We start from the raw sequence: 25,878 nt of genomic DNA, 5'->3' as shown, positions 1-25,878 counted from the left end.
TGTGCATCCTACTTATTAACCCAATCCAACTCAATTGAATGACTAGGGTTGGTTTAAGGTGGCAAATGTTGAAAATTTATTATAAGCCTTGGATTGGGTTAAAGATGATAGTTTTTTCAATTTATCAAACCCGACTAATCTGATCCAACATATATATAAGTTTATTTTATTACTCTTGTATGGCTCTGTCACTGCAAATTGGCTATCGTTTGAGCATTGAAATGATTGGTGTTTATGTAGTTTTGATTTGGTAGAAGTTAGTAAACTCCTCTTCCTAGTGGTTGATAACTAAGATCTTGAACTGCTTGTGGCCTTGTGCAATACCCTCCCTGATTAATAACTAAAATTTTGAGCAGTTTGTGCCTTTGTGTTTATAGCAGCCCTGATTATGAATTACATTTGGAGACTGCGTAACAGAGTTGTCTTTAATCATGAAAAAGGTAAATTTTACTGATGCAACAATTTAAAGAGAATGCCGTAAATCAGGTGGTGAGACAGAAGGGTGGAAGAAACTCGATCCATTCTGACTTTGTGGTCTGTACAGCTTGCTAAATTTGAGCTTAATTTGAAAATATTTTGGTTGAAAATGACTTCAGGAAAGAGGAATTGTGTTTAATAATAATAGGTATCTCAGCTACCATGCAACGTGACACTGTTAGCAGCTCTTTTAAATATTGGGTTAAAATAGAGGTCACTCTCTAAAGAATAAATGGGGTTTGGTGTTGAGGCATTGAATAAAGACTTTTGTAATCTTTAGTTTTTTTTTTTTATAATCTTTTGTAATCTTTAGTTAGTTGTTTAATATGTTGTAACACTTATCATTAATTCAACCTAGTGATGCCTCTGCCTTTACAATTAGAAGGAGAGCTTGAAAGCAATTAATAAAAAAAGGGGGTTCGAGAGTGTTAATGCACTAATGCTACCTACATTGTGAATCCTACTATTATTATTATTTTTATTATCATCAATTTTTTTATAAGTAAAAAAGAGGATTTTTGTTGTGAACCCTACTACCATTATTTGATTAAAAATTAGTTTTTAAATAATTTAATAGTATAAGTGTGGGGGGTTAAAGCGCTTGAATAAACGTTTGGATTTTGGGCTTGAGTGGTTGGTACCAGTCTGTTTTGATCAGGGTCTCTAGGCCCACAAGTCAGTCCGCACTATAGAGGTCCGAGGAGTTGTCCGAGGAATAGTATCTCCTCGAACAGGCCCAGCAATGGCCCTGGGACTTGCTAAACGGGTTAGAGGCAGAATTTTGGAAGGACTGGTGGGTAAAAGTGTGATTGGTGCACCCTTTAGAAGCAGGAGCATGTGAGAAATATCTGAGAAAAAAGCTGCTACCACCACATTAAAGGCCCTGCATCTACCTCCCTGGCCGCATTAATGGAGAAATGATCTCTGAACAGTAGAATTTAGCATTCCTGCCACTATTTGAAGACTTCAAGAAGGTGATAGACAGGACAAGTATCTAAAAGGAAGATTTGTGTGACACGTGGACGAAACAGCGAAGAAGAAGAAGTATATAAGAAAACGAAAGAGGAAAGAAAGTGGGACCGGCTTCTTAGCTAAAAAAAGAACTAAGAATTGTAAATTTTGGCATAGAAAGAGAAGTACAGTACAAATCGTCCTCGGCTTGTGTCCGAGGAGGTCTCTTTGTCATATTTGTTTATCACTTGCATAGATTGTGGCACTTTAGCTTGTTAATCAACTTTCAACATCCCAAACCTAGGTTTCAAATCCATACTTTACAAATTTCATTGTATAAGGCTCATTGGGCCTGAGCCCATCACTTGTTTTTGGGTCCAGGTACAATTGTGCACTTACAATAAGAATGAAAATTTTAAACATAATTATCTTTGTAAAAAGTAGACTTACTGGACTATAGTATACTAAATTATAGTAATCCATCTTAATACATACATACATACATACATATATATATACACACACACACACACACTATTAATAACGAGATTCTTGGTTTGGTTTTCAACTTTTTACGTACAAAAATACCCTCACACAAATTCTTAAACTCACTAAAATACATCTATCATTTAGTTAAATAATTTTAAATTAAAAAACACAAACTGGTTAAAAAAGTAATTTACTTTTCTTAAGTTTTAGGTTTTTTTCCTTTATCTTTTTTCTTTGGCCTAACACTTAGGACACTATCTTTATCTCATTTTTAAACATTATTCCGTGTTACCTTATTATTTTTTTTTTAAAGCAAATTGTTATTTATATATCACTTTTAAACATTATAACACTAAATAAAAAAAAGAAATAAAAAAAAGGAAAATTATTGCATGTACAAAGTGCGTGTGATGAGTCTAGTACTATTTATAATAGGATTCTTGCTTGGGTTTCATTATTTTGAGTACTAAAATATTCTCAAACAAATTCTTAAACTCTCTCAAATACCCATATATTTTAGTTGAATAATTTTAAATTTAAAGATACAAATTGGTTAAAAAAGTAATTTACTATTTTTTAAAAAGTTCCTAAGATTTAGGCAAAGATCCTAAAAATTAAGACACTATTTTTTTTTTTGGGAGAAAAAGTTAAGTAAAATTTTATTTGGACACCATCTTTTCTTTTTTCTTTTTTAAAAGTATTAGGACACTATCTATATCTCACTTTTAAACATTATTTTGCTAAACCTTAAATAAAAAATAAAAAATAGTTTTATTGTATGTGCAACATGCATGTAATGAGTCTTATGGGGATAAAAGAATTGAGTAGGAATATTGGGCTGTGAGCCATGCTCGAGGATGTCAAGGAATCCAAGGATAGTCAAACAATAAAGTGAGCATATGGATCAAGGGGCTGAGGACAAGGACAAATAATGACGAATGAATGGTGTCATCCAAGGAGCCAGACCTCCTCGGTAGGAGTTGTGGAGGGTCGGAACCTAGCCACCTAGAAGATACCGTGTAAGAGGCAACCCTACTTTTGAGGATAAGTTTCAGAGAAAAGAATCAACAGTAAGCCAGGAAATATCTGAGAAGAAGGCTACTCCCACCACATTAAATGTTTTACACCTAATCACTTGACTACATTTATGTGAAAATGACGCCAGAACAGGGATATTTAGTCTCATAGTTACACACAAAGTTACCAGAAGGGTTTTGATGGGACAAGTACCCAAGAGATCAACTACACAATCAACAAGTGAAAGGCTAGGATGAAGAAAAAGGAAGAAGACTATATAAGGGGAGGGCCTCTATGAAAAGAGGGGGATGTGATTTGAAAAGAAAAGAAAGAACTCTTGGAACTTAGAAAAAGCTAAAACAAATATAAGAACTTATCTTCTTAGGATTTGATCGAGGAGTGTTTTTCTCTTCAAATTATGTATCTTAACCATTCAAGCACGAATCCTATCTACTATGGCCCACACTCGATTCGTTAAGGGTTCGTCCATTTGGGGTGAAAATAGGAGGATGAAAAATAGAGAGAGGAAAATAGGGTGGAAAATGTTGTTTTCCACTGTTTGGTTAGGGAAGGAAAATAGGAAGGAGAGAAAACCCAGGAGAAAGTTTTTTCTCCAGGCCCACATTTTTTTTCCTCCCAAATCGGGAGGAAAATCTGGGGAAAAAAGTGCTATAGTAGCATTTTTACAAAAATGCCATCTTTTCACCTATTGTTTTTCAACGTTCTCGTCTTTTTTTTTTTTCCTTTCAATGTGACCTAATCTATTCAACGTTCTCTTCTCTTTTTTTTTTTTTTTCAACGTGATCTGATCTATTTTTTTTCAACTTGATTTGATTTTGTAACCACCTTTTTGCTGGTTACAAAATCCTTTGCCTAATTAAATTTATATGTACACTATTATAATTTTTACATTATAATAATATAAATTTATATATATGATGTGATAAATTTTATATTATGTAATGAGTACAAATAAATCTATTTCTTACATATTATGTAATAAGGGTATAATAGTCAATTTATATAAATTACATTTTCCATCATTTCCTTTTTTTCTCTAACCAAATAAAAGAGTTTTCCAACCTCCCACTTTTCCACCCCTCCAACTGAACACATAAGAGGGAAAACTAAATATTTTCCATCCTCCAACTTTTCTATCCTCCCACAATTTTTCATCCTCTCACTTTTCCACTTCTCTAACTGAATGGACCCTAAGTCTTTACTTGTAAAATTCGCTCTAACAAATCTATTGTTGTAGGCTTATTAGGCCATCATTCATTTCTTTTGGTCTAAGGGTTCAATTTCAGCCAATACAAGTCTAACATATATATAAGTGTACGAATGAAAATTTTAAATATGATTATCTTAATAAAAAAGAGTAGATTATACTACTAAATTATATAAATCTCGTTTACCAAAAAAAAATTATACAAATCTTAATATATATATATATATATATATATATATATATATATATATATATATATATAAAAGCATTGGCAGGTAAAATAAAATAAAAGGAACGCAACATGCTAAATCACACGAACATTTTTGTCGATGGATTTGGCTCTCATCCAAGAGTCGCGAAGATTTAAGAGCAAATACCTTACATATTTGTCTGTTCTTCAAGAAAAGTTTTTAAAACAAAAAAGATGACGATGCCATGATAAGGTGCACATTTCAAAGGATCTTTGTGCCACCACTCAGTAACATGGCATTGGATTGTCAGCCAGCCATTAGGTGCAATGCCCATTACCTTTCACACTCAAAATGAGACAAAAACTACAATAATAAAGTCAGCACGCATCTATTAAAGTCATGACTCTTGACTCATGAGGGAACACAATTGTCAACTAATTTAACGTCACTTTATTTTCCTTCTTCAATTTAGACTAATAGCCTACTAGATCCACTATCCTATCGGCAAAATTTACACAATTGTCAACTAATTTAACGTTACTTTATTTTCCTTCTTCAATTTAGACTAATAGCCTACAAGGTCCACTATCCTATGGGCAAAATTTAGGTGGAGTATTTAGGTATTGTTTTATAGATTTTTCTTTTAAAATTTAACCATGTAATTGTATTTAACTAAAATAGTGAGACTTAGGTACAATACTTAAATGTTGTTCTTTATGTTCTCCTCTTAGAATTCTATCATGTGGATTTTTTTCTCATGGAATGAAAATGTATTTTTTAGTTAAGTAGCCACATGGCAGAATCTTAAGAATGGAACCTAAGAAATAGCACCTAAGGTACTGTACCTAAGTTTTATCCTAACTAAAAATACACTTCTATTTCATGAGAAAAAAGTCACATGATAGAATTTTAAGAGGTGAATCTAAAAAATATCGCCTAAGTACTATACTTAAGTTTTATCCTAATTTAACACTTATTGTTTATTCTAAATAAAATAAATGTCTAACCTAACAAAGAAAGAAAATAACTTGTAACTTTCTCCCAGAATATTGTAGGTACCCACTACTCTCTTTTCTCTCCACGGGTCTCTCTCGAGAGTCCAAGATGATGAAAACCTTGCCCCTTGTCTTTGACTAGGGCCTTTTTTCCCCATCTCGGTGGAACCCAGCTTTTTTACTCAGCTTCTTTTCCTTCGTCACCTACCCTTCTCTCACCCTTTTCTCATCCTTTTTTTCTTCATACCATACACATGGATGACCTCGCTGGACAATGTGAACGCCTCTCCCTTAACACAAGGGAGAGCAATACAGTCACCCTTAGCCCCACCGTGGAAGACAATAGCAAAGTCCTTGTAGCCCATCTCTTTACGAAACGCAGAGTTAGCATAGAAGCTCTGTCACGCACACTCCGGAGTATGTGGCGTTCAATCCAGAATTTTGAAATTCGAGACTTAGGCTCCAATATTGCTCTACTAATCTTTGAAAACGAAGCTGATTCTCTGAAAATTCTAGCACAAGGACCGTGGTCCTTTGATAAATACTTGATGGGTTTATACAAACCTAAGGAAGATGAATCGGTGGACGACGCAACTTTCGACGGTGCTTCTTTCTGGGTTCAAATACACAACTTGCCTATCCGACGAATGATTAAAGCCAACGCTGAAGCCATAGGGAAAACACTGGGCAGAGTGGAACAGGTGGATACATCACCCAACGGCGAATGTCGAGGACGCTATCTCAGGGTCCGTGTCCATATAGATATCAACCAACCACTTTGCAGAGGCCGAATGGTCAACATTGGTGACTCGCAACCCCACTGGGTGTCTTTTCAATACGAGCGCCTACCTGTTTTCTGCTACTGGTGTGGCCTACTCAATCATGATGAGAAAGATTGTATACTATGGACAGGTAGTGACGGTACCCTGAACAGAGATAACCAACAATACGGACCCTGGCTATGCGCCGCTATGACCAACATCCAACAACCACAAATCGTTAACAACAAAACCATACCAACCACCACTCCTACACATGGCCCATCCCGCGGCCCTTGCTCGAAACCCCCTCCCACAGCCCAAACCACCACACCCCCACCACAAACACCGTCGACCAACCCTACACCACCATGCCAACCCTACACCACCATGCCAACCCAATATGGACACAATCATAAATTCCCTCGCAATCACAGCAATAGTCTCTCAATCAATGCCATCGGTTACAAATATTTTGGCTGACACAAATCTATTCAATGCACATTTAAAGGACATTGACAAAAATTTAAATTTATTTCCCACTATATCTCAGCCAGCTGCCTCACCTAAAAATATCCTTGATCTAGAGACCCCACCTCTTAATGATATCCCTGACTTCCCTCTTTCCACTGATACCTGCTCTCTTCCCTCCCCACAAACCAATGCAGTCAGCCATACTACCACCTTAACAAATACATCAAACACCACACGTGGTACATGGAAAAGACTTGAGCATGCCAAGCATGTGATGGACACTAGTGATGTTATGTTGCCCACTATTGGACCAAAAAGAAAAGTGGAGACTTTGCATGGCATGCATGGCACGTCTTTAGACAAGAAACAGAAGTTGCATGATGAAACAACCACAGACCAGCTTACGGTTCAGACCAAGGAATCGGCGGTACCTGCTAGGCAGGACCGCCGGGCCTAATGAGTATTTTAAGCTGGAACTGTCGGGGGCTTGCCCCATACAGTTAATGCTCTCAAGAGAGCATGGACCAAAGAAGATCCCATTTGTGTCTTCTTAATGGAGACAAAACTCACCACTGAACAATTGAATACAAAGAAACAATACTGGGACTACAACCAGGGGCTAGCAGTCTCAAGCAATGGCTAGAGTGGTGGTCTAGCCCTCTTATAGAAGCTAGGTACTCAGGTACATGTGCAAAACTTTTCTTGGTGGTTCATTGATGCCTATGTTCTTTGTACTAAAACAGATTCAAAATGGAGACTAACGGGGTTTTACGGGCACCTAGACACAAGCAAGCGTGAGGAAACTTGGACTTTACTTGAGTCTCTCAGCCGATTAAATAACATCTCGTGGCTATGTTTGGGTGACTACAACGAGATCTTGTATCGCTCTGAAAAACATGGAGGGAGCCCACGTCCATCTAGGCAAATGGATTACTTTCACAGAGCCATTAACACATGCGAACTTAGAGACCTTGGATTCTTTGGCTCTCCATTCACCTGGTCCAGAAATCACCCAATTGACGGGCGAATTCACATTCGCCTGGATCGTGCCTTAGCCAGCTCAGCCTGGAAATCCTCTTTTCCAGGTGCCATTGTCCACCATTTAGCTATGTCCACCTCGGATCACTCCATGCTCTCGGTCCATCTTCCTAGTTCTGGACCCCGTCGTCGCTTTACTAAGACTTCGTTCCGCTTTAAAGCAATGTGGCTGCGACACCCAGGTTGTGTCGATGTCGTTCAGGAAGCATGGCTTGAAGTTTTATGCAAACCCGATGGAACCCAACTCACCAATTGCCTTGATAGCTGCCGTACTAAGCTCTCAGTGTGGAATAAAACTGATTTTGGCCACGTTGGGAGGCAAGTTGATAGATTAACTAAGAAGTTACAAGCTCTAGAGAGACAGCCTATCAATAATGCAGATGAAATTCATAAGGTCCGTAAAGCTTTGAATTGTTGGCTTGACGCGGAGAACACGATGTGGCATCAACGAGCAAGAAGCATGTGGATTACTGATGGTGACCGAAACACCAATTTTTTCCACCAGAAAGCTTCAAACCGCAAACAATGAAATCTCATCCAAGGCCTCTACGACTCAGTGGGGAACTGGTAGGATGATGACGTAGTCGTGGAAGGCATCATTCTGGATTATTTTACCTCAATCTTCAGCTTAAATGGCACAACTAATATGGCCGAACTCCTTGATGCTGTCCAACCGATTGTCACAGAACCTATGAATGAAAACCTGACATGTGAGTTTAGTCCAGATGAGGTCCACAGAGCACTCAAACAAATGCATCCAAAAAAATTGCCAGGTCCTGATGGTATGCCCTCTCTATTTTATCAACACTTTTGGTCTTTAACAGGTGAGTGTGTCACAAAAACTGTGTTGGATTTTCTAAACTTGGGTATTATTCCACCAACATTCAATAACACACTTATTGTCCTCATCCCAAAAATAAAAAACCCCACAAAGATAACCCAATTCAGGCCCATCAGTCTTAGTAATGTCATCTCTAGGATCACCTCGAAGGTCCTAGCAAACCGCCTAAAATGCTTCCTCCCTTTTATCATCAGTGAGAATCAGAGTGCCTTTATGTCTGACCATCTCATTACGGATAATGTTTTGGTGGCCTTTGAAACCATGCATTACCTAAACCAAAAAAAGAGTGGCCGTATAGAGGAGATGGCTTTAAAACTTGACATGAGCAAAGCCTTTGATCGTGTCGAGTGGGACTGCCTTAAACAAATCATGCTAAAAATGGGTTTCAATAATAAATGGGTGGCTCTTATGATGCAATGTGTTAGCTCTGTTACATATTCCGACAAGATTAATGGCACACCCCGAGGTTATATAACCCCCACAAGGGGTTTAAGACAAGGGGACCCCATATCTCCCTTTTTGTTTCTTTTCTGTGCAGAAGGACTATCAGCTATGATTCGCAAATCTGTGGATAATGAATTTCTTCGAGGTGTTGTTGCCTGCCCTCAAGGCCCTTACATATCCCACTTATTCTTTGCAGATGACAGTATCATCTTCTGCCAAGCCTCAAATGAACAATGCAATCACCTAGACCACATCCTCACTACATATGAACATGCCTCTGGACAACAGCTGAACTGGGAAATGACCTCCCTTTTCTTCAGCAAAAACACTCCACATGACATCCAAGAGAACATTAAAAACCACTTTGGGGCAGAAGTTATCCGGCAACATGAAACTTACCTAGGTCTCCCATCTTTAGTCAGAAGATCAAAGATGAACACTTTCCATGCTTTAAAGGAGAGACTTAATACAAAACTCTCAGGATGGAAGGAAAAACTGCTCTCACAAGCAGGGAGGGAAATTCTTATCAAGGCAGTGGCTCAAGCAATCCCCACCTATACTATGAGTGTTTTCAAACTTCCTGACACTCTCTGTGATGATATGACTCGCATGGTCTGCAGTTTTTGGTGGGGTCAATCCAATGGGAAGAACAAAATGGCATGGTTGAGTTGGGAAAAAATGTGCTCTCCAAAGGAAAAAGGTGGTTTCGGCTTCCGTGACCTCAAAGCCTTCAACTTGGCTCTTTTAGCAAAACAAGGGTGGCGCTTGCAAAATAATCATGGCTCTCTTGTTCACTGTGTCTTCCAAGCCCACTACTTCCCATGCACAGACTTCCTTCATGCTGAACTAGGTTCCAAACCTTCTTACGCATGGCGTAGTATCATGGCTACCCAAGCTGTAGTGAAAGTTGGATGTAGATGGCAGATCGGAGATGGTGCGTCAGTGGGCATCTGGACGGATAGGTGGCTTCCTAAACCCACAAACTTTCAAATCATATCCATACCACGTTTCCTTCCATCGGACTCGAAAGTATCCAGTCTCATGCACCCTGTGACTAGAGAATGGAATACCCCCCTACTGCACCAGATTTTCCTCCCTGATTATGTCAACACCGTCTTGGGCATCCTACTAGGAAGTTTTAAACCAAGAGATCGTCTAATATGGGCTTACACACCACGAGGAGTCTTCACAGTGAACAGTGCCTACAAGCTAGCGCTCTCTATGACTCAAAGCTTGGTCACGGCGGATTCATCTGATGGAGACACCCAGAGATTGTTCTGGCGCACCATATGGGGACTTCGTGTCCCAAATAAAGTCAAGACTTTTACCTGGAAAGGCTGTCGCAATATCCTCCCCACAAAAGACAATCTCTGCCACAGACACATACTCACTGAATCCACTTGCGAAGCATGTCACTTAGCTGAAGAAACTAGTGGACACCTCTTCTGGGAGTGCACAAAGGCCAAAGAAGTGTGGAGTATATCGGGTATTCCTTTTGACAAAACCGGTGTCTCACATAGGACCTTTGCTGATTTCCTATGGTACCTGATCTTCGTACAACACTTCGGCCTGGCACTCCTTGAACTCACTGTTATGATCTCATGGTGCATGTGGTTCAACCGCAACAAAACTAGACTGGGCAATCCAAGACAGCAACCAAAAGAGATCCTTTCTCAGGCACGTTTCATGCTAGAAGAATTCTAGCTTGCTCATCACCAACCCAGCGTGCTCAAGGACGCCATGGAAACCCGTTGGGTACCACCAGCATTCCTGTGGTATAAAATAAACACTGATGCCGCCGTCTTTTCACAAGCTGGAACGGTCGGCATCGGCGTTGTGATCTGGGACCACTTGGGTTTGGTAGTCGTTGCTTTAAGCAAAAAACTACCATTTCCACTGGGTCCGTTGGAAGCCGAAGCAAAAGCCATGGACGAAGCAGCTTTCTTCGCAGTAGATATTGGTATCAGGGACGCCCTCTTCGAAAGTGACTCACAGGCTGTCTACCTTACACTCACGGGCACCACTCCCACCCACGCTTCAATTGCCAACATCATCGCCAGCAATCACCACAAGATGCATGAATTCCGTACTTTTAATTTTTCACATGTTAAAAGACAGGGTAATAGACCAGCACATCTCCTAGCAAGTTTTGCTAAAGGAGTTGATTCTTATGTAACTTGGCTAGAGGAAACTGCCTCCTTTATTGAGTCCTCTACATTACATGATGCTATGTATTTGTCTTCACCTCAATAAAAATTGAAGTATTCTTATCAAAAAAAAAAAAATGTTTATTCTAAATAAGTAAAGGCGTAATAATTTAAAGACTAAAATATTATTTTAGTCCTTAAATTTTATCAAATCTTATTTTTCATTTATAAATTTTGAAAAATTCTCTTTTATCTCTAAATTATTAAAAAGTTCAATTTTCATATTATTATTGAAAATTTTTTTTTTGTCTTAAACTTTAAAATATATATATTTTTCATTTGTAAACTATTGAGAAAAATGCTTTTTTTTTTTAATCTCTATTTTTGACTCAATGGTCAATACTATTGAAAAAACCTTTTTATAAATTTTAAGGATAAATAATGATCTTTTTAAAGTTTACGAAAAAAAAAATATTTGGTAAAAATTAGGAATCAGAATAATATCTGACCTTAATTTTAATAATATGCACACTAATTTATAAAAGAAATAGTAGTGGTGGACCCAAATAAAAGCCAATAAAAATTGAACACAATAATAATTTATAAAAATATTGTAAACTAGTTTATGGTTTGTGATTTGTAATTGTAATATTATTCTAATCTAAATAGCATTTCTCTTTTTCGCGTGGGAGAATAATCTTTCTTATTCAATAGTATTAAAAATTACTCAATTTATATAATCTCGTGCATACATAATTATTGTTTAACGCAGTTATGAGTTGTTATGACCCTTCTTTATTATTATTTTTATGAGCATAAACCATGCCAGTCTATTCAGAAAAAACAAAACAAAAACAATGTCGTTATTAATGACTACGTGTAGCTGTCTTCATCGTCAACGTCGGTAAGGGTCTATCACACTGTCAAAGTTATTATCCCGTTTGTCGCTTTCAGCGATTTAATAATTAAAAATCCCCAATCTTTTATATTAAATTACACCAACGCCACACCCCCACAATATTTTATATTTGCATTTCTTTTTAATCAAAACAATTTATTTCTCTATTAATAAATTGGAGTGCGGTTGAAGTGAATAGATATAATTCTATTCTTGGTAAGGCTAGTTTAGTGATTCCAACCTCACTTTTTTTTTTTGGGTCCTCATCTACTACATACTTTTATATATATATAAGGAGATTTTTTTTTTCTTGATAAGTAAAAGTAGCTCTGATTAGGCTAAAATATAACTTTTTTTTTTCATAAGAAGTATAAGCCAATATTATGAATACTGTTTTGGACCCTGTTTTAGTTTGTCTAGTGAAATTGAATATTTCGGTACCGGTCTATTTCGACGTACTATTTCAAAGTGTTTCGGGGTTTCTAAAAAAATTAAAAATTAAAAGTAATATATATATATATATATTTTTTTTTTCTTATGCAATATAAAATTATTGGTCCAAATAAGTAAACCTCAAATAACAAAAATCATTTAGTTATTACATAACAATTACTGTTTTAGAATATTAAAACATAAATATGTAATTAAATAATGAAAAATATCAACCAAAAACAGTGCAATAAGTGTGTGTGTATCTCACGGAGAAAATATTAAAATAGCATTAATTTTCAAACAATATAGTTAGTAGTTAAGTTTTACAAACTATATTTTTTACTAGCATCTCGAGTTTAAAAGACTCGATTTTGGGGCTATAAATCGAGTCTTTAATGCCCGATTTTTATGGTCTGATTCTGTCTAATGTGTCATTTTTTCCACGTGGTGACTACTTGGAAATCGAGTCTCTAAGACTCGATTTACCACCCAAAAAAAAAAAACAAAAAAACGCAGTCAGCCCACCTGGGTCGCGCGGCCTGGGCGCGCGACCCAAGCCAGCCCAGGTCGCGCGGACCTGGGCGCGCGCGCTGCCTGGTCCGTTTTTTTTTTTTTTTGTGGAGTTCAAATTTCATCTGGCTTGTAAATCGAGTCTTAGAGACTCGATTTCCAAGTAGTCGCTACGTGGAAAAATGCCATATCAGATAGAATCAGACTATAAAAATCGAGCATTAAAGACTTGATTTATAGCCCCAAAATCGAGTCTTTTAGACTCGAGATGCTAGTAAAAATTATAGTTTGTAAAACTTAACTACTAATTATATTGTTTGAAAATTAATGCTATTTTAATATTTTCTCCGTATCTCACGTTGGGGACAGACAAGACTCAGTAAATATAAGTTTGAAATCAAACTCTTTTGTCAGCTTTTTTGAGTTTTCTCATTTTCAAAACTTTGTCACGTGGGTAGGGTTAGCAAACTAAAAGTCTACAAGGCAAACACAAACATGAAACAAAGCAAAAACTAAAGTAAAAAACGAAAGAAGAGCATACTGGCAGAGAGTTTGAGACGAAGCAAAGAAGAAGAAGAAGGGGCGACCTCTACGGTGGCTGGGTTTGTTTTTTAGGCAATCGACTCAAAGTAATGACATGTTGTACTAATGAGTTTGTTAGTTTAGAGATTTTTCTATTTTCTATTTTTCTATTTTTTTCTTCTAAAAACTAATACCGGCTAAAATTTACATTTCAGCCAAATATTGATTGAAATTTGTCGAAATGGCCGAAATGACCTGAAATTGGCCGGAATTGGACCCGAGGTGGAACATGTGGTATTACCGTTCCGGATTGCATCCCGATACGAGATATTCCGACCGGAACGGAATAGATTTAATAACAATGGTATAAGTAATAAGTCTTGAATTGTAGTCAAGATTAAATCATACGTATAAAATATATATATATATATATATATATATATATGTGTGTGTGTGTGTGTGTGTGTGAGAGATTTAATCTCTACAATTCTTATGAAGGTATGCCAACTCTTTATTTCCAAACAATGCCATCGAGATAGATGAGCCGTGTGAACTCCAACAATCATTTCTCAATGTCTTGTTTTTACTTTCCACTTGATGCTTGAAATGCAAATGTACAAATCTCCACCAATATTAGACGAAAGTTGTTGTAGTATCATTAGCGCTCCTTGGTAAATTACGCATCCGTTATATATATATATATATTCCACTCTTTGTCAGTTAGACATCCCAAAAATTCTAATGACTAATAATGTGATAGATGAAATTTAAAACTATCGAATTTTTAACCCATTATTCAAATCTATTGAACTCTATTGTATATAACTTCTAGTCTTTCATTTGTTTTTGTTAGAATTGAAACAACCTTAAGTTATTTACTTATTTGTTATGGAAATAACCTTAAGTTTTGATAGTGCCATATCCTATTATATGGTCATTATTTCTGTTTTGACGAAGCCTTCCATATTTAAACACTCTGACACATGTTTTCCAAAAAAAAAAAAAACACTACGACGCATTTTGAATCCTAATAATAACAATGTTGAGCGTATATTGGTGTTTGCACTTTGCACGGGACCTAAGCCTCATAAACATTATTATGGAAGGAGAGTCACAGGTACTTATACATGCTCTAACTAATTCTAAGCCAGCCCCTTTACCTATTCAACAGATGATTGTTGGAGCCGAAGCACCACTTTAGGAACTAGTAGAATATTTTTGCTCGCAGAGAATGTAACAAAACAACCCATTGCCTCTCCAGTTCAGGTTTTTGGGTTTACATCTTGTTTAATGAAAATTCCAAAAAACTTTTCTATGAAAAAATAATAAAAATAAATAGTAACTAGCAATGTTGTTAGTTTGCCTACTTAAAATTGTAAGCTTTCCTTTTTTGGGTGTACCATTCCTCTATGACAATATATATACAAATCCCTAAATTGGTTAGCAAAAAAAAACAAATCCCTAAATTAAAGTGTCACTTCCATCTTAATATATAATCTTAATTCCATCTTAAATTTTGTTAGTAAACTAAAAAGTTTTCTTTATTTATTTTATACAAATAATAATTATTATGTTAATTGAAAAATTAGCTGTCTATGTCTCAAATCAAATCTCAAAAAGTAGAGCTAAGGATAGGGCTATCTCGTAGTTTCTTGGAAATGCAAGGTCACATTTATTTCCTCCCACATATTAGCTATTAATTTAACAACATGCCACCTTAACCTCAACCTAAACTTCTTTGCTCCCTCACCACCACTCACAGAGCGAGCGAGCGAGAGAGAGAGAGAGAGAGAGAGTCTGAGAACTAGAGAGAAAAAAAAAAGAGAGAGACTAATATAACCTTTTCTTTTTCTTTCTACAAATTAACATGTGCCCAACGAAGCAAAAGCATCGCAACAGCTCCGGAGCCCGAACCTCCCGATCCAACGATTCCATCTCCACCGCCACTACGACAATGGTGGAATGGATATCCGAAGCGGTCAACGGTGGATCCCTTCGCCACGTGGACCTCCACACGGGAACCAACGGCTGGGCTTCACCTCCAGGCGACCTCTTCTCTCTCCGCTCCAAAAACTACCTCACAAAACGAACCAAATCCCCTTCCGGCGACTACCTACTCGCGCCCGCCGGAATGGACTGGCTCAAATCGAGTACCAAGCTCGACAACGTACTCGCCCGCCCGGACAACCGTGTGGCGCACGCGCTCCGCAAGGCTCAGTCCCAAGGCAAATCGTTGAAAGCGTTCATACTCGCCGTGAATCTCCAAATTCCAGGTAAGGATCACCACAACGCTGTCTTCTACTTCGCCACAGAGGATCCTATACCCTTCGGCTCGCTCCTCCACCGGTTCGTCCACGGCGACGATGCCTTCCGGAACCAGCGGTTCAAGATCGTGAACCGGATCGTCAAAGGTCCGTGGATCGTTAAAAAAGCGGTTGGAAACTACAGCGCGTGCTTGTTAGGGAAAGCGCTGACGTGTAACTACCACAGAGGAGCCAATTACTTAGAGATCGACGTCGATATCGGAAGCTCCGCTATAGCTAACGCCATTCTTCACCTCGCATTGGGGTACGTGACGAGCGTAACGATCGACATGGGGTTTGTGGTGGAGGGGCAAGCGGAGGATGAGTTGCCAGAGAGGCTTTTCGGGGCCGTTAGGGTTTGCCAGATGGAAATGTCGTCATCTACGGTCGTCGATGCGGTTCACGCGCCGCCAAATTCGCGTGGGCTGGGTTTTGCTAAGGTGAATCACCATAAATCCGGAAATCTTGATGATGATGATGATAAGTAATAATACGACGATCGTTAATGAGGAAGAAATTGAAATATATATTATTTTTAATGGGGGTTATTTACTTTAGTTGTGTCGAGGTTTTTATTTTTTGGGGATATGTAACGAGGATTATGTAATTTTTAGTTCCCTTTTTAATGGGGATTGGTGGATGATGTAGATGTAAATGGCAACAAAACAAATAACATTGCTCTTATTTCCCCTTCTTTCTTTCTCTCTTTCGAGTTTTTATTGGATATTAATTATGAAAATCTAATAATTAGATGACATTTTTTTTTTAATGTTTATATTAATCCTCTTCTATCTTTCTTTCTGGAGTTTTCTTGAAAAAAAAAAAATTGTTACGGTGCTTAGTATTTTCAAACTTTTCATGAATTTTTTATCGGATATTAGTTATGAAAATCTAATTATTAAATCATATATTTTTTTGATGTACAATTTTTTTTTATGTATAATTTTATATCACAATGAATTGTAAAAATTTAAATATTTGAATGATGATATATCTATTAATTTTTTATCTTCATAAAATATTTATTTTTGTAAGTATGAAGAATATAATAATACTTTGCAATTCAACCATAAAATTTTCTAAATTCACATGAAATGAACAGGAGTTTGAACAGCATTTTACTTCTGTGTATTCTTGTTTACATGGATTTCCATAATTTTTAATAGAATATGGTGTGAAGCTGGTCCGCGTGTCTCTAATTTTGTTGTATTAGAAAATGAGGGTTATGATTATGATTGTTGAATAGTGGGAATACATGAGGCATTAGCTAAAAAGAGCTGGTGATTGTGTGTGTGTGTGTGTGTGTGGGGTCCGTTGTTGGGCTTGGTTGTTTCTTTCATTCTTGTTTAGCAATACACTTTTGTCTCTTTTTTAGCTGTCTTTTACTTTTAATGGAAGAATTGATTAATAAGTAGTAGTAGTATCTATTTTTGTTGGGTGGCGGTTGGTTGGTGGGGACGGGGACTGTGAAGATTTGGGTGGTGGGTTCACTTTTAATGTGATGGGGATGGAAGCGCATCATTTTGCCTAAGCAACGCCACAGCATTCCTTGTACGACAATTGCCTTTTCTTTCAAGTTTCAAGGGATTTCTCATTTCTTAGCTTCAGCTTTAGACATGATAATGTTCTCCTTTTATTATTTTACAACGTGCACTTTATCCCTCCATTAATACCATCCCTCAAATATATTAATAGAATCAACACATTTCCCACCTGTACTTATCACTTCACTCAGCAACAAATCTAAATTTAAAAATATTTTTATAAATAGTAATATTTAAATACAATATTTAAGTGCGAGTTCTTTAAGTTTTTTCTTTTAAAATTCAGTCATGTAACTGTATTTAACTAAAAATACACTTTTATCTCACGAGAAAAAAGCCAAGTGATTAATTTTTAAAATAGAAATTTAAGCATCAACACCTAAATATGGTGAAGAAATAAAATTAAAAAAAAAAAAACTTGTCTGTTCGATAGGTGTTGTGTGAAAAATGTTGAGTTTGTAGCATTCACCAAATGCACCCATTTGCCATTTAGCTAGGCAACTTGTGTCCCATCACTTGTTATTATTTCTATTTCATCAAAATAACAGGAGCATACGCATGCGCATACCCATGCCTTTTCATTCCTTTTGAATTGCCTTAGGAATGGCCATATAGCGTCATTTTCTTCAGTAACCCAGGCATCTACTTTACTTGGTGCTTGGAAAAGCTATTGGCCCATATAATTAAGTTCAATGATGCTAATGTAGTTATGGAAGTTGGCCTGAAGATCAGCATCCTTGACAGTGATGCATATATTGAGTTATATTCTCAGTACTTAATTTATTCGCCTACACCGTCACTGTGCAACGTTCGCCATAAACTCTGGAAGATGTCAAAGAAATTTAAAAAGGTTTTCAGAAGCGTGGAGTATCATTAATGTGTGAGCAAAGCTTGCAACAAAGCTACCAATGAATTATCTTGTGCTTCTCGAACCCGCGTTTGATGGGCAAGTTTTGGCCTGTTTGGCAATTAATAAAATCTACCGCTTCACCTTAAAATAACGAAAGAAAAGTCAGAGACAAATTTGTAGCAAAGACCCTTTCGATTCGGTTAGGATAGGAGAACAAAATATTTCAGTATTATTTGATGCGATATTATCGTTTCGGAGTTACTTATATATATGTGTAATAATAATAATAATAACAAACATATAATTTAAAATATATATTTTATAGTCTTAAATATTAACCAAGTATAGTAACCCAACGTATTAACTTAAATAACATCACCCTCAAAAAATAAAATAGAACTTAAATAACATATTTTATAACACTTCTTAATATTGTTGTCAAGAAAAGCTAGAAAGTCCTTGTATTTGATATTAGATGTGTGCTTCAAGCTTATGAATTCAATTAAACTGAACCAACTCGTTACTCGACTCAACTTGACTTGACCCCTCTTCTTCTAATAATAATAATAATAATAAAATGGTCAGGTTTAGGTCCAGTATTTAGTATTACTAGACCTGTTGAGATGATGACATGTATCTACTTTTAGATACGTGTCACAATTTAACTGGGTACAGTGCACTAGGTGTATTGGACCTAAACCAAGTCCATAATAAAAAAACTTGACGTCTCAAGTTGGTTTTTCGTGAATTGGCGTGTTTAAGTTGAGTTAGAATTTATTTTTTAAGCCTCAGATTGGGCTGAGTTTAAGATGATAATTTTTTGAACTAATTTTACCCAACTTGATCCTACACATAGGTGTATTTTATTATCTTTATTCTTACTTTTTTGGTTGGATTTATTTTGATATTTTAAAAAATAGTTTTGATGAATTTGGAAAAAGATTTAAGGCAAATTTTGGGAATTGTAATAGTTAATTTTTTTTTTTTTTTGAGGAAGGAATTGTAATAGTCAATTATTAAAAAAAAAAAAAACCTTAAATAGTCCATCAAAGCCCATCACCAATACGTTTTGGGATATTTCGTTCATATTGATTTAGGTCTGGAATGGTTTCAAATCTAATCCAACAATGACAACTTTAAAGTCGATTTTGCTATGACCCAATTGTGGTCAAGAATCAAAGAAAATAGCCCAGTGTTGACACCTATGGGCTTTTATTTTCAGGAGCACTCATTGGGTTGACTGTGACTTTTTGCGAAAAATATAAATTCTGTAGCCCACTTGTTATCTAGTTGCATTAGACTTTTTTGACTGATCTAGTTGCATTACTCTGAAGACCCATATCGTGTTGGTCGAAATTGTGGCCCATTGCAACCCAAAGTGTTTTTCTTATAATTGATGGGAAACCTCATTTAATTATCGGATTTAACTTTTTGACTCAAAAAGTTTATAATTTTATTTTTAATATAACTATTGAGATGATATGTTGCTATTTTTTTTATAATAAAAATGGTGTCAATAGTGTATCTATGTGAAAATAAATTTACACACACACACACACACACACACACATATATATATATATATATATATTAGCAGTAACCCCAAACGATATTCCGAAATTGGCCGGTATCGAAATATTTTCTTCCCATGGACAAACTGAAATGGGTTCAAAATGGTATTCATAACACTGCTAATTATAACTTATCACCTCAATAAATTACAAAAAAAGATTGTGATTTTTTTTTGGGTGTCTCTAGTCTCTAATACTGCTCAACTAGTCCCCGTATGCGTGTGTTAATACTTAATATTCTCAAAAGAAAAAACAGTGGATTAATCCCACATGGGAAAATGAGTGTGAGTTAAAGAGGTGTAAAATCTGTGCTGTATATCTAAGAGTTAGGCCCTTTTGGATATACACCACTGTAAGTTTCTTTAAAAAATCTTCTCCCCTCTCCTCGTGTGTGTGTTAATACTTAGTATTCTTAAAAAAAAAAAAAAAAAAATTGTACAACCCAATCAGCCAAAAAAATAAATAAATATCCGGCTCTAAAAAAAGGCAGTTTACAGAATAAATGGGCCAAATTTATAGTGCATTTTGGAGCCCTGAATGGATGAGAAGGGCATAGTCCAATGTGTTGGGCCCTTAAGACTTGCGTTTTAGAGAGAGAGAGAACCATAATGTGGATAAGTGAATTGCTTTTTATTGAAATGATGGTATACTTTGATCCATTTCAGCTCTTCTTGCTTGAATTTTTTACTCAGCGGAGGGAGTTAACACTTGGTAATCACAACTTACGGTTTTGTTGTACTATAAAGTTTTTATGCGTATCAAACATCAAATCCAAATGCGGTTCAATTATAATGGCAGGAAAAGATTCAAAGAGAGAACCTTCACGATGCAGATGAACTGAATCTATTTGGTTTACTTTATTCCCGCCCTTGAATAAGTATATTTGGTTTTCTTTATTAGATTTGAATCGGCCTTATAAGAAACACGTTAGCTAACCTCATAGAATTTAAAAATCTGCACTTCCTGCGTGATTCCTAAGTACATAACTGGCTGATTAATGAGTTTCACACTATGTGTGAATTTCAGTTAGTTTAACTAATAATGTTTTTTGTTGTTAAATAAAAAAACTAGGGGTCCGAACTTCACTTATACCAAAAACCAATTGATATATTGACCTAATGATAAAGAATGATCATTATAGAGTTGACGAATTTTCTCAAGAAAGAAAAAAATCAGACGACATGTAAATATTTAATCTTATCTACTTAAAAAAAATTTCACACTATGGTCCCTTCTTATTGTTATCCACCACAACAAAGTTTGAGATGATTCAAATTTCATTTTCATACTACAAATGCCGAAATCACCAAACCTTGTCATCATGACTTTGGGATTATCTTATCCCTATAATGTATGTGAAGCAAACTGACTCTGAGGAGCCACATTACCGTAATAATCTCTCAAACTTCATTGCCTACCCAGCTACCCTTTGAGGTCCTTCCATTAATCTAACACATTGGTGCTCTATCTCTCTCAAGCAAGAGCTCAACCATTAGGCCAATTCTATATATATATATAAATATATATATATATATATATATATATATATATATATATATATATATATATATATCTCTCTCTCTCTCTCTCTCTCTTCTATTGACAGATAGAATGTCTTGTTTATCTATCTTAAGATGTAAAGCTTTTTATTAATGCCAAAAAATTTAATAAATATAATTTAAAAAATATATATTGTACTCTTTGAATATTCAACATTTTATTAATATGTTTTACTATGTTTGTGGTAGTTTAAGAATGTAAAATTTTTCAAATTCCAAAAATCTCTCTCTCTCTCTCTCTCTCTCTCTCTCTCTCTCTCTCTCTCTCTCAAATTTAAAATTGGAATTAATAGTTCTTGAGAAAAATTCATTATTTAAAATTCATTGTTCAATAATAGAAGTCCAACATTGCCAAGCAAGACAATAACCATTTAAAATATGATATTTATTTTGATAATGATTGTTTTTTTTTAGAATCAAAAGTTTTTAAATATGTTTTATAAATATATAAAATAGTTCAATTAATGTATTAAATTATTATAAAAGGTTGGATTCTTTTTTCTAATTCATATATCGCTTATAAAATATTAAGTAATAGTACATTTTGCTTATAAAATATTAAGTAACAATACATCTTACATTCGTGTTTGGTCCCAAAATGTGTTGATTCGACCCTAGACTAGACTTTATTTTTGCAGACCGTGAATTTTGAATAAAATCAATAACCTTATGATCCAACTATTACTAAATATTTAGCAAGATATCAAATGAAGAGTACAAGAAGATTGAGTAAACACAGAGAAAAGAGAGAGAAGAATTATTATCTGAGTAAAAAATCTTATTGATCTTACTTAAACTAAATAATACATAAGAACTTGTATTTATACATAATAACCCACCTAAGAGCAACTGCATTAGTTGATGCAAATTTTCTTTCTATTTTGCACAAAAAAGCTATTTTTTTTCTATTTTATACACCTATTTTTACAAAACACTCACATCAGTTTATTTATTCTACACATTTATTCAATAAAATATTCATTCTTTTACAATTTTTTATTATTCTCTCCCTCACCACTTCTCTCTCACAGACCCAATCTGAAACCCATCTCCCTCACCGCCTCTCTCTCTCTCACAGACCAACCCTTTACCCTAACACTGTTGTCTTCTACACCTTTCTCTCTGACTTGTTCTTCCTGAATCTCCATTTCAGATTTTTTGCCCTCTCTTAGCTCCTCTTTTTTCTCTTTCTCTCTCACTTTTAAGCCAAAGAAAACAATTTTATTATTCCACTCTGTCACTTTCTTCATCAATTTTTTTTTTCATCAGCAATGCCTGCAACAGATAATCAAGGTTCATTTCTGAATTGAATCAGTATCCGTCGAAGCCAAGTGGTTTCAATGGATGGTAACCATGAACAAGAGCTGGAGGACCTCGAGCTTTTTCAGAAACATGTGGCGGATAGGGTCGCCGATCTATTGTCTCAATCCGAGGACACTTTAGGCGATGGGCTCCTATCCATCTCGTGGCTACGCAAACTCCTTGACGTGTTTCTGTGCTGCGAGGCTGAGTACAAGGCCATTTTGTTATTGGGTCAGGATCCTTCTCAGATTTCGAAGCCCCCACTTGATAAACTTGTCCCTGAGTTCCACGATCGAGTGGGGAAAGCTCTCAATGTTTGTAATGCTATGTCTGCGAAGGTTGATTGGAGCCTCCTTCGGTGGCAGTGAAGGTGAGAGTGAGAGTGAGAGCAGAGACAAGAGAGAGAAAAAACTAATAAAATATTAAATGCAAATGCTACATTAATTGTGCATATATGCACAGTTATTGTAGCAATTGTGCATAAATACACAATTTTACACCCATTGATGTTGGTGTTTTTTTGCTCAAAATGTATAAAATGAGCACATTTTTCTATTTTGCACAATTTTGCATCAATTGATGCAATTGCTCTTATTGAACCTAAGAAATATGGAAACTAAATCCAGAAAATAAAGAAAGCTTTAACATACGGAAAACAAAATTTCTTGCACGTATATGAAAAGTTTTCATGAAAAGTGGTTATATTTTGTATGAAAGACATTTAACATGCTAATAACATGGTTAATATTGCATAAATTTTGCATGATTATATTGGAATATTGGTTAATAGGAGTTTATTTGTAATATGTGTACTATTTAAAATTTTTTAGTTGTGTGAGGAGAGAGAAGAATTTTGATAATGATGTGACCAAAGGAGGAGAGAGGAGAGAGAAATGATATGACCAAAAGGAGGAGAGAGAAAAAGAAAATTCGGCAATGGTATTATTACAATGATTGCTGCTGAATTTTTGACTGCTCCATTGACCAATTGCCTAACTTCCCATGATTGAAATGGAGGAGAGAAGCATTTGTATTGTGGCAATACCATTATCGAAATAGGAGAGAGAGAAAAAAAATTGTATTGTGGCAATACCAATGCCAATATAGGAGAGAAGAGATAGGGAAAAAAATTATATTATGGAAAAACCATTGTCCAAATAAGAGAGAGCAGAGAGAAAATAAATTGTATTATAACTCTTAATTGTGCTATTAATTTGTTTTTTATGTTGTTATTATCAATTTATAGGAAACTTAATAATAACATACAGTAAATCCTACATTTGTGATTTTTGATTTTTTTTTTCAATTTCATTAAAGTTCGTTTATATCAAAAGACAAATAAGTTTCTTTACTTTTTAATGGTAGTTATAGGTGATAATTTATTATATATATGCTTTATAAATATTATAAGAAGTATTGTAAATAATATGAATTGTTATATTATAGTTAATGTTGTGTGTATGACTACAATTTTTTTTCCCTTTACTCCCTCCTATTTCGGCAATGATATTGCAACTATACAAATGTTTCTCCCTAGTCCTTTTCGGTCATGGGTAGTCATGGGCATTTGAGCAGTCAAAAATTGGGCAGCATCAATTGTTGCAATATCATTGCCAAAATTGTTTTTTTCTCATTTCTCTTTTGGTCACATAATATCTTGCTCATTCTCCTATTTTTTCTCACAATTTTGGCAATACCATTGTCAAAATTCGGCTCTCTCCTCACACAGCTAAAAAACTTTGAATAGTACATATATCACAAATAAACTCCTATTTAAGCAATATTTAGCCAAAAGACTTGGCTGCAATACCTTATTAATTATTCACACTTTCTTGTATTAATCTACAACTCTTGGTATAGCGTGATAGGTAAATGTTTTGTTTTTCTTTTTGCAGAATTTCTTGATGAGCAATATATGGGGGATGATTCAAAATTTCTTAAAGGTTTAGTGAATGGCCTTAAAGCATGTGAAAGATGAATTTGGGAAAACATTTCATCTGAAATGAGCTTTTTAGCTAATTATTATTCTTTACTTTTGCTGGTGGTTATATAATTGATTATAAAATACATTTCTTATTTGGAACCCTATGTAATTTTACTAGTTAATGCAATAGTTTTGCTTCGGAGTTCATGCCACTCTTTTAGGAAAGTGTTATATTATTTTAGTTTATTTAGTTCTTGTCATAAGTATGCTCTAATTATACTTATTATTAAAACTAGCTTGTAACCCTACATATATGCATGAATACACTTAAAGATATACAATAAAATTCATAGTATAATTCCTATATATAAAAGTTAAATTATATTGATAGTCATTTTTATATTTTGTTAACTCTTAAAAAAATTTTGTAAGGATATTATTAGGTATAAAATGTAAATTATCCGTGTTTTTTTTATAAAAATTATTGTGAAACATTTTTTTTAACAATGTATTTATTCTAAACTCTTTAGTTTTTGTACTTAATAACTCACTTAGATGAATATTTATGATGTGGTCCCACATTTGATTCTAAAATTAAGAAATAAAACTCTTTAAGAATAAATGATTTAGGACACATGACGCAAAATTGAAATTTTAATTTGAGTTTCTTTTAGTTTTACCTATTATATATATATATATATATATATATATATATATATATATATATATATATATATATATATATATATATATCAAAACAGTTTCAAGGGGTGGATGACTGGATTTAACAACAGTTTTATCATGTTTAACAAAAGCAGATTTTTTTATTACGTTCAAGTAATTGGTATGAACCTCATTTCTTGAAACATAATAATTCTCAAGATAATCAAAAAACAAAATATGTTGTTTTAACAAATTCATTTTTTTCTCTCCATTTCCTTTTGATTCTGTCTTTCTCAGACTGAGCAAAAGTACTTTGGTAATACTTTCTTTTATTACGGTTTGCTTTAGAAAAGAATTCATTACATAAAGCAACCATATCAATTTGAAAAGCAGGGGTTTCAACATCCATATCCATCAAGTTTATCACACGCAAATGTTTAAAAGGAGGAGGAGTTTCAATAGGTGGAATATCAGATCCAGAAGGAGCTTCAGATTTTGCATCTTCTTCTTCTTCGTGATCATCTTTTGGAAGAAATTTAGGTTTAGTTGAATAATAAGTATTGCTAACTTGGGAATTGTTGCTAGCAACTCCTTTTAGCCTTAAATCAAGTGGTTCAAAATTCTTTTTCAAAAATTCGTCAACATCAGCATTTCTTTTAACAATACTTTCAGATCCAACAAAGGACTTTCTTCCTTCATTGATTCTCAAAGGTTTGTGAGTAGGAAAACATTTGGTATCATCAAAAAATA

General features: G+C 35.0%; 3 protein-coding genes across 3 annotated transcripts; all 3 read left to right on the top strand.

Moving 5' to 3' along the window:
- Positions 1 to 7,133: 7,133 nt before the first annotated feature.
- LOC142621846 (uncharacterized) lies at positions 7,134 to 8,147 on the top strand. Its single transcript, XM_075795217.1, has 2 exons — positions 7,134 to 7,218; positions 7,324 to 8,147. The coding sequence occupies exons 1-2, from the start codon at positions 7,134 to 7,136 to the stop codon at positions 8,145 to 8,147; spliced, it is 909 nt and encodes a 302-aa protein (XP_075651332.1).
- Positions 8,148 to 10,643: 2,496 nt separating this feature from the next.
- On the top strand, positions 10,644 to 11,156 carry LOC142621828 (uncharacterized). Its single transcript, XM_075795196.1, has one exon. The coding sequence runs from the start codon at positions 10,644 to 10,646 to the stop codon at positions 11,154 to 11,156; it is 513 nt and encodes a 170-aa protein (XP_075651311.1).
- A 3,986-nt stretch (positions 11,157 to 15,142) lies between these two features.
- On the top strand, positions 15,143 to 16,404 carry LOC142606253 (protein ENHANCED DISEASE RESISTANCE 2-like). Its single transcript, XM_075777638.1, has one exon. It carries the CDS (start codon positions 15,280 to 15,282, stop codon positions 16,201 to 16,203), a length of 924 nt encoding a protein of 307 aa, XP_075633753.1. The 5' UTR covers positions 15,143 to 15,279; the 3' UTR covers positions 16,204 to 16,404.
- The last annotated feature ends 9,474 nt before the right edge of the window (positions 16,405 to 25,878 follow it).

This window comes from Castanea sativa, chromosome 1 (genome assembly GCF_040712315.1).
Source record: "Castanea sativa cultivar Marrone di Chiusa Pesio chromosome 1, ASM4071231v1".
NCBI classification, from domain to species: domain Eukaryota; kingdom Viridiplantae; phylum Streptophyta; class Magnoliopsida; order Fagales; family Fagaceae; genus Castanea; species Castanea sativa.
The sequence above is the reverse complement of the archived record's forward strand: the minus strand, read 5'-3'. Positions and strand labels throughout refer to the sequence as shown.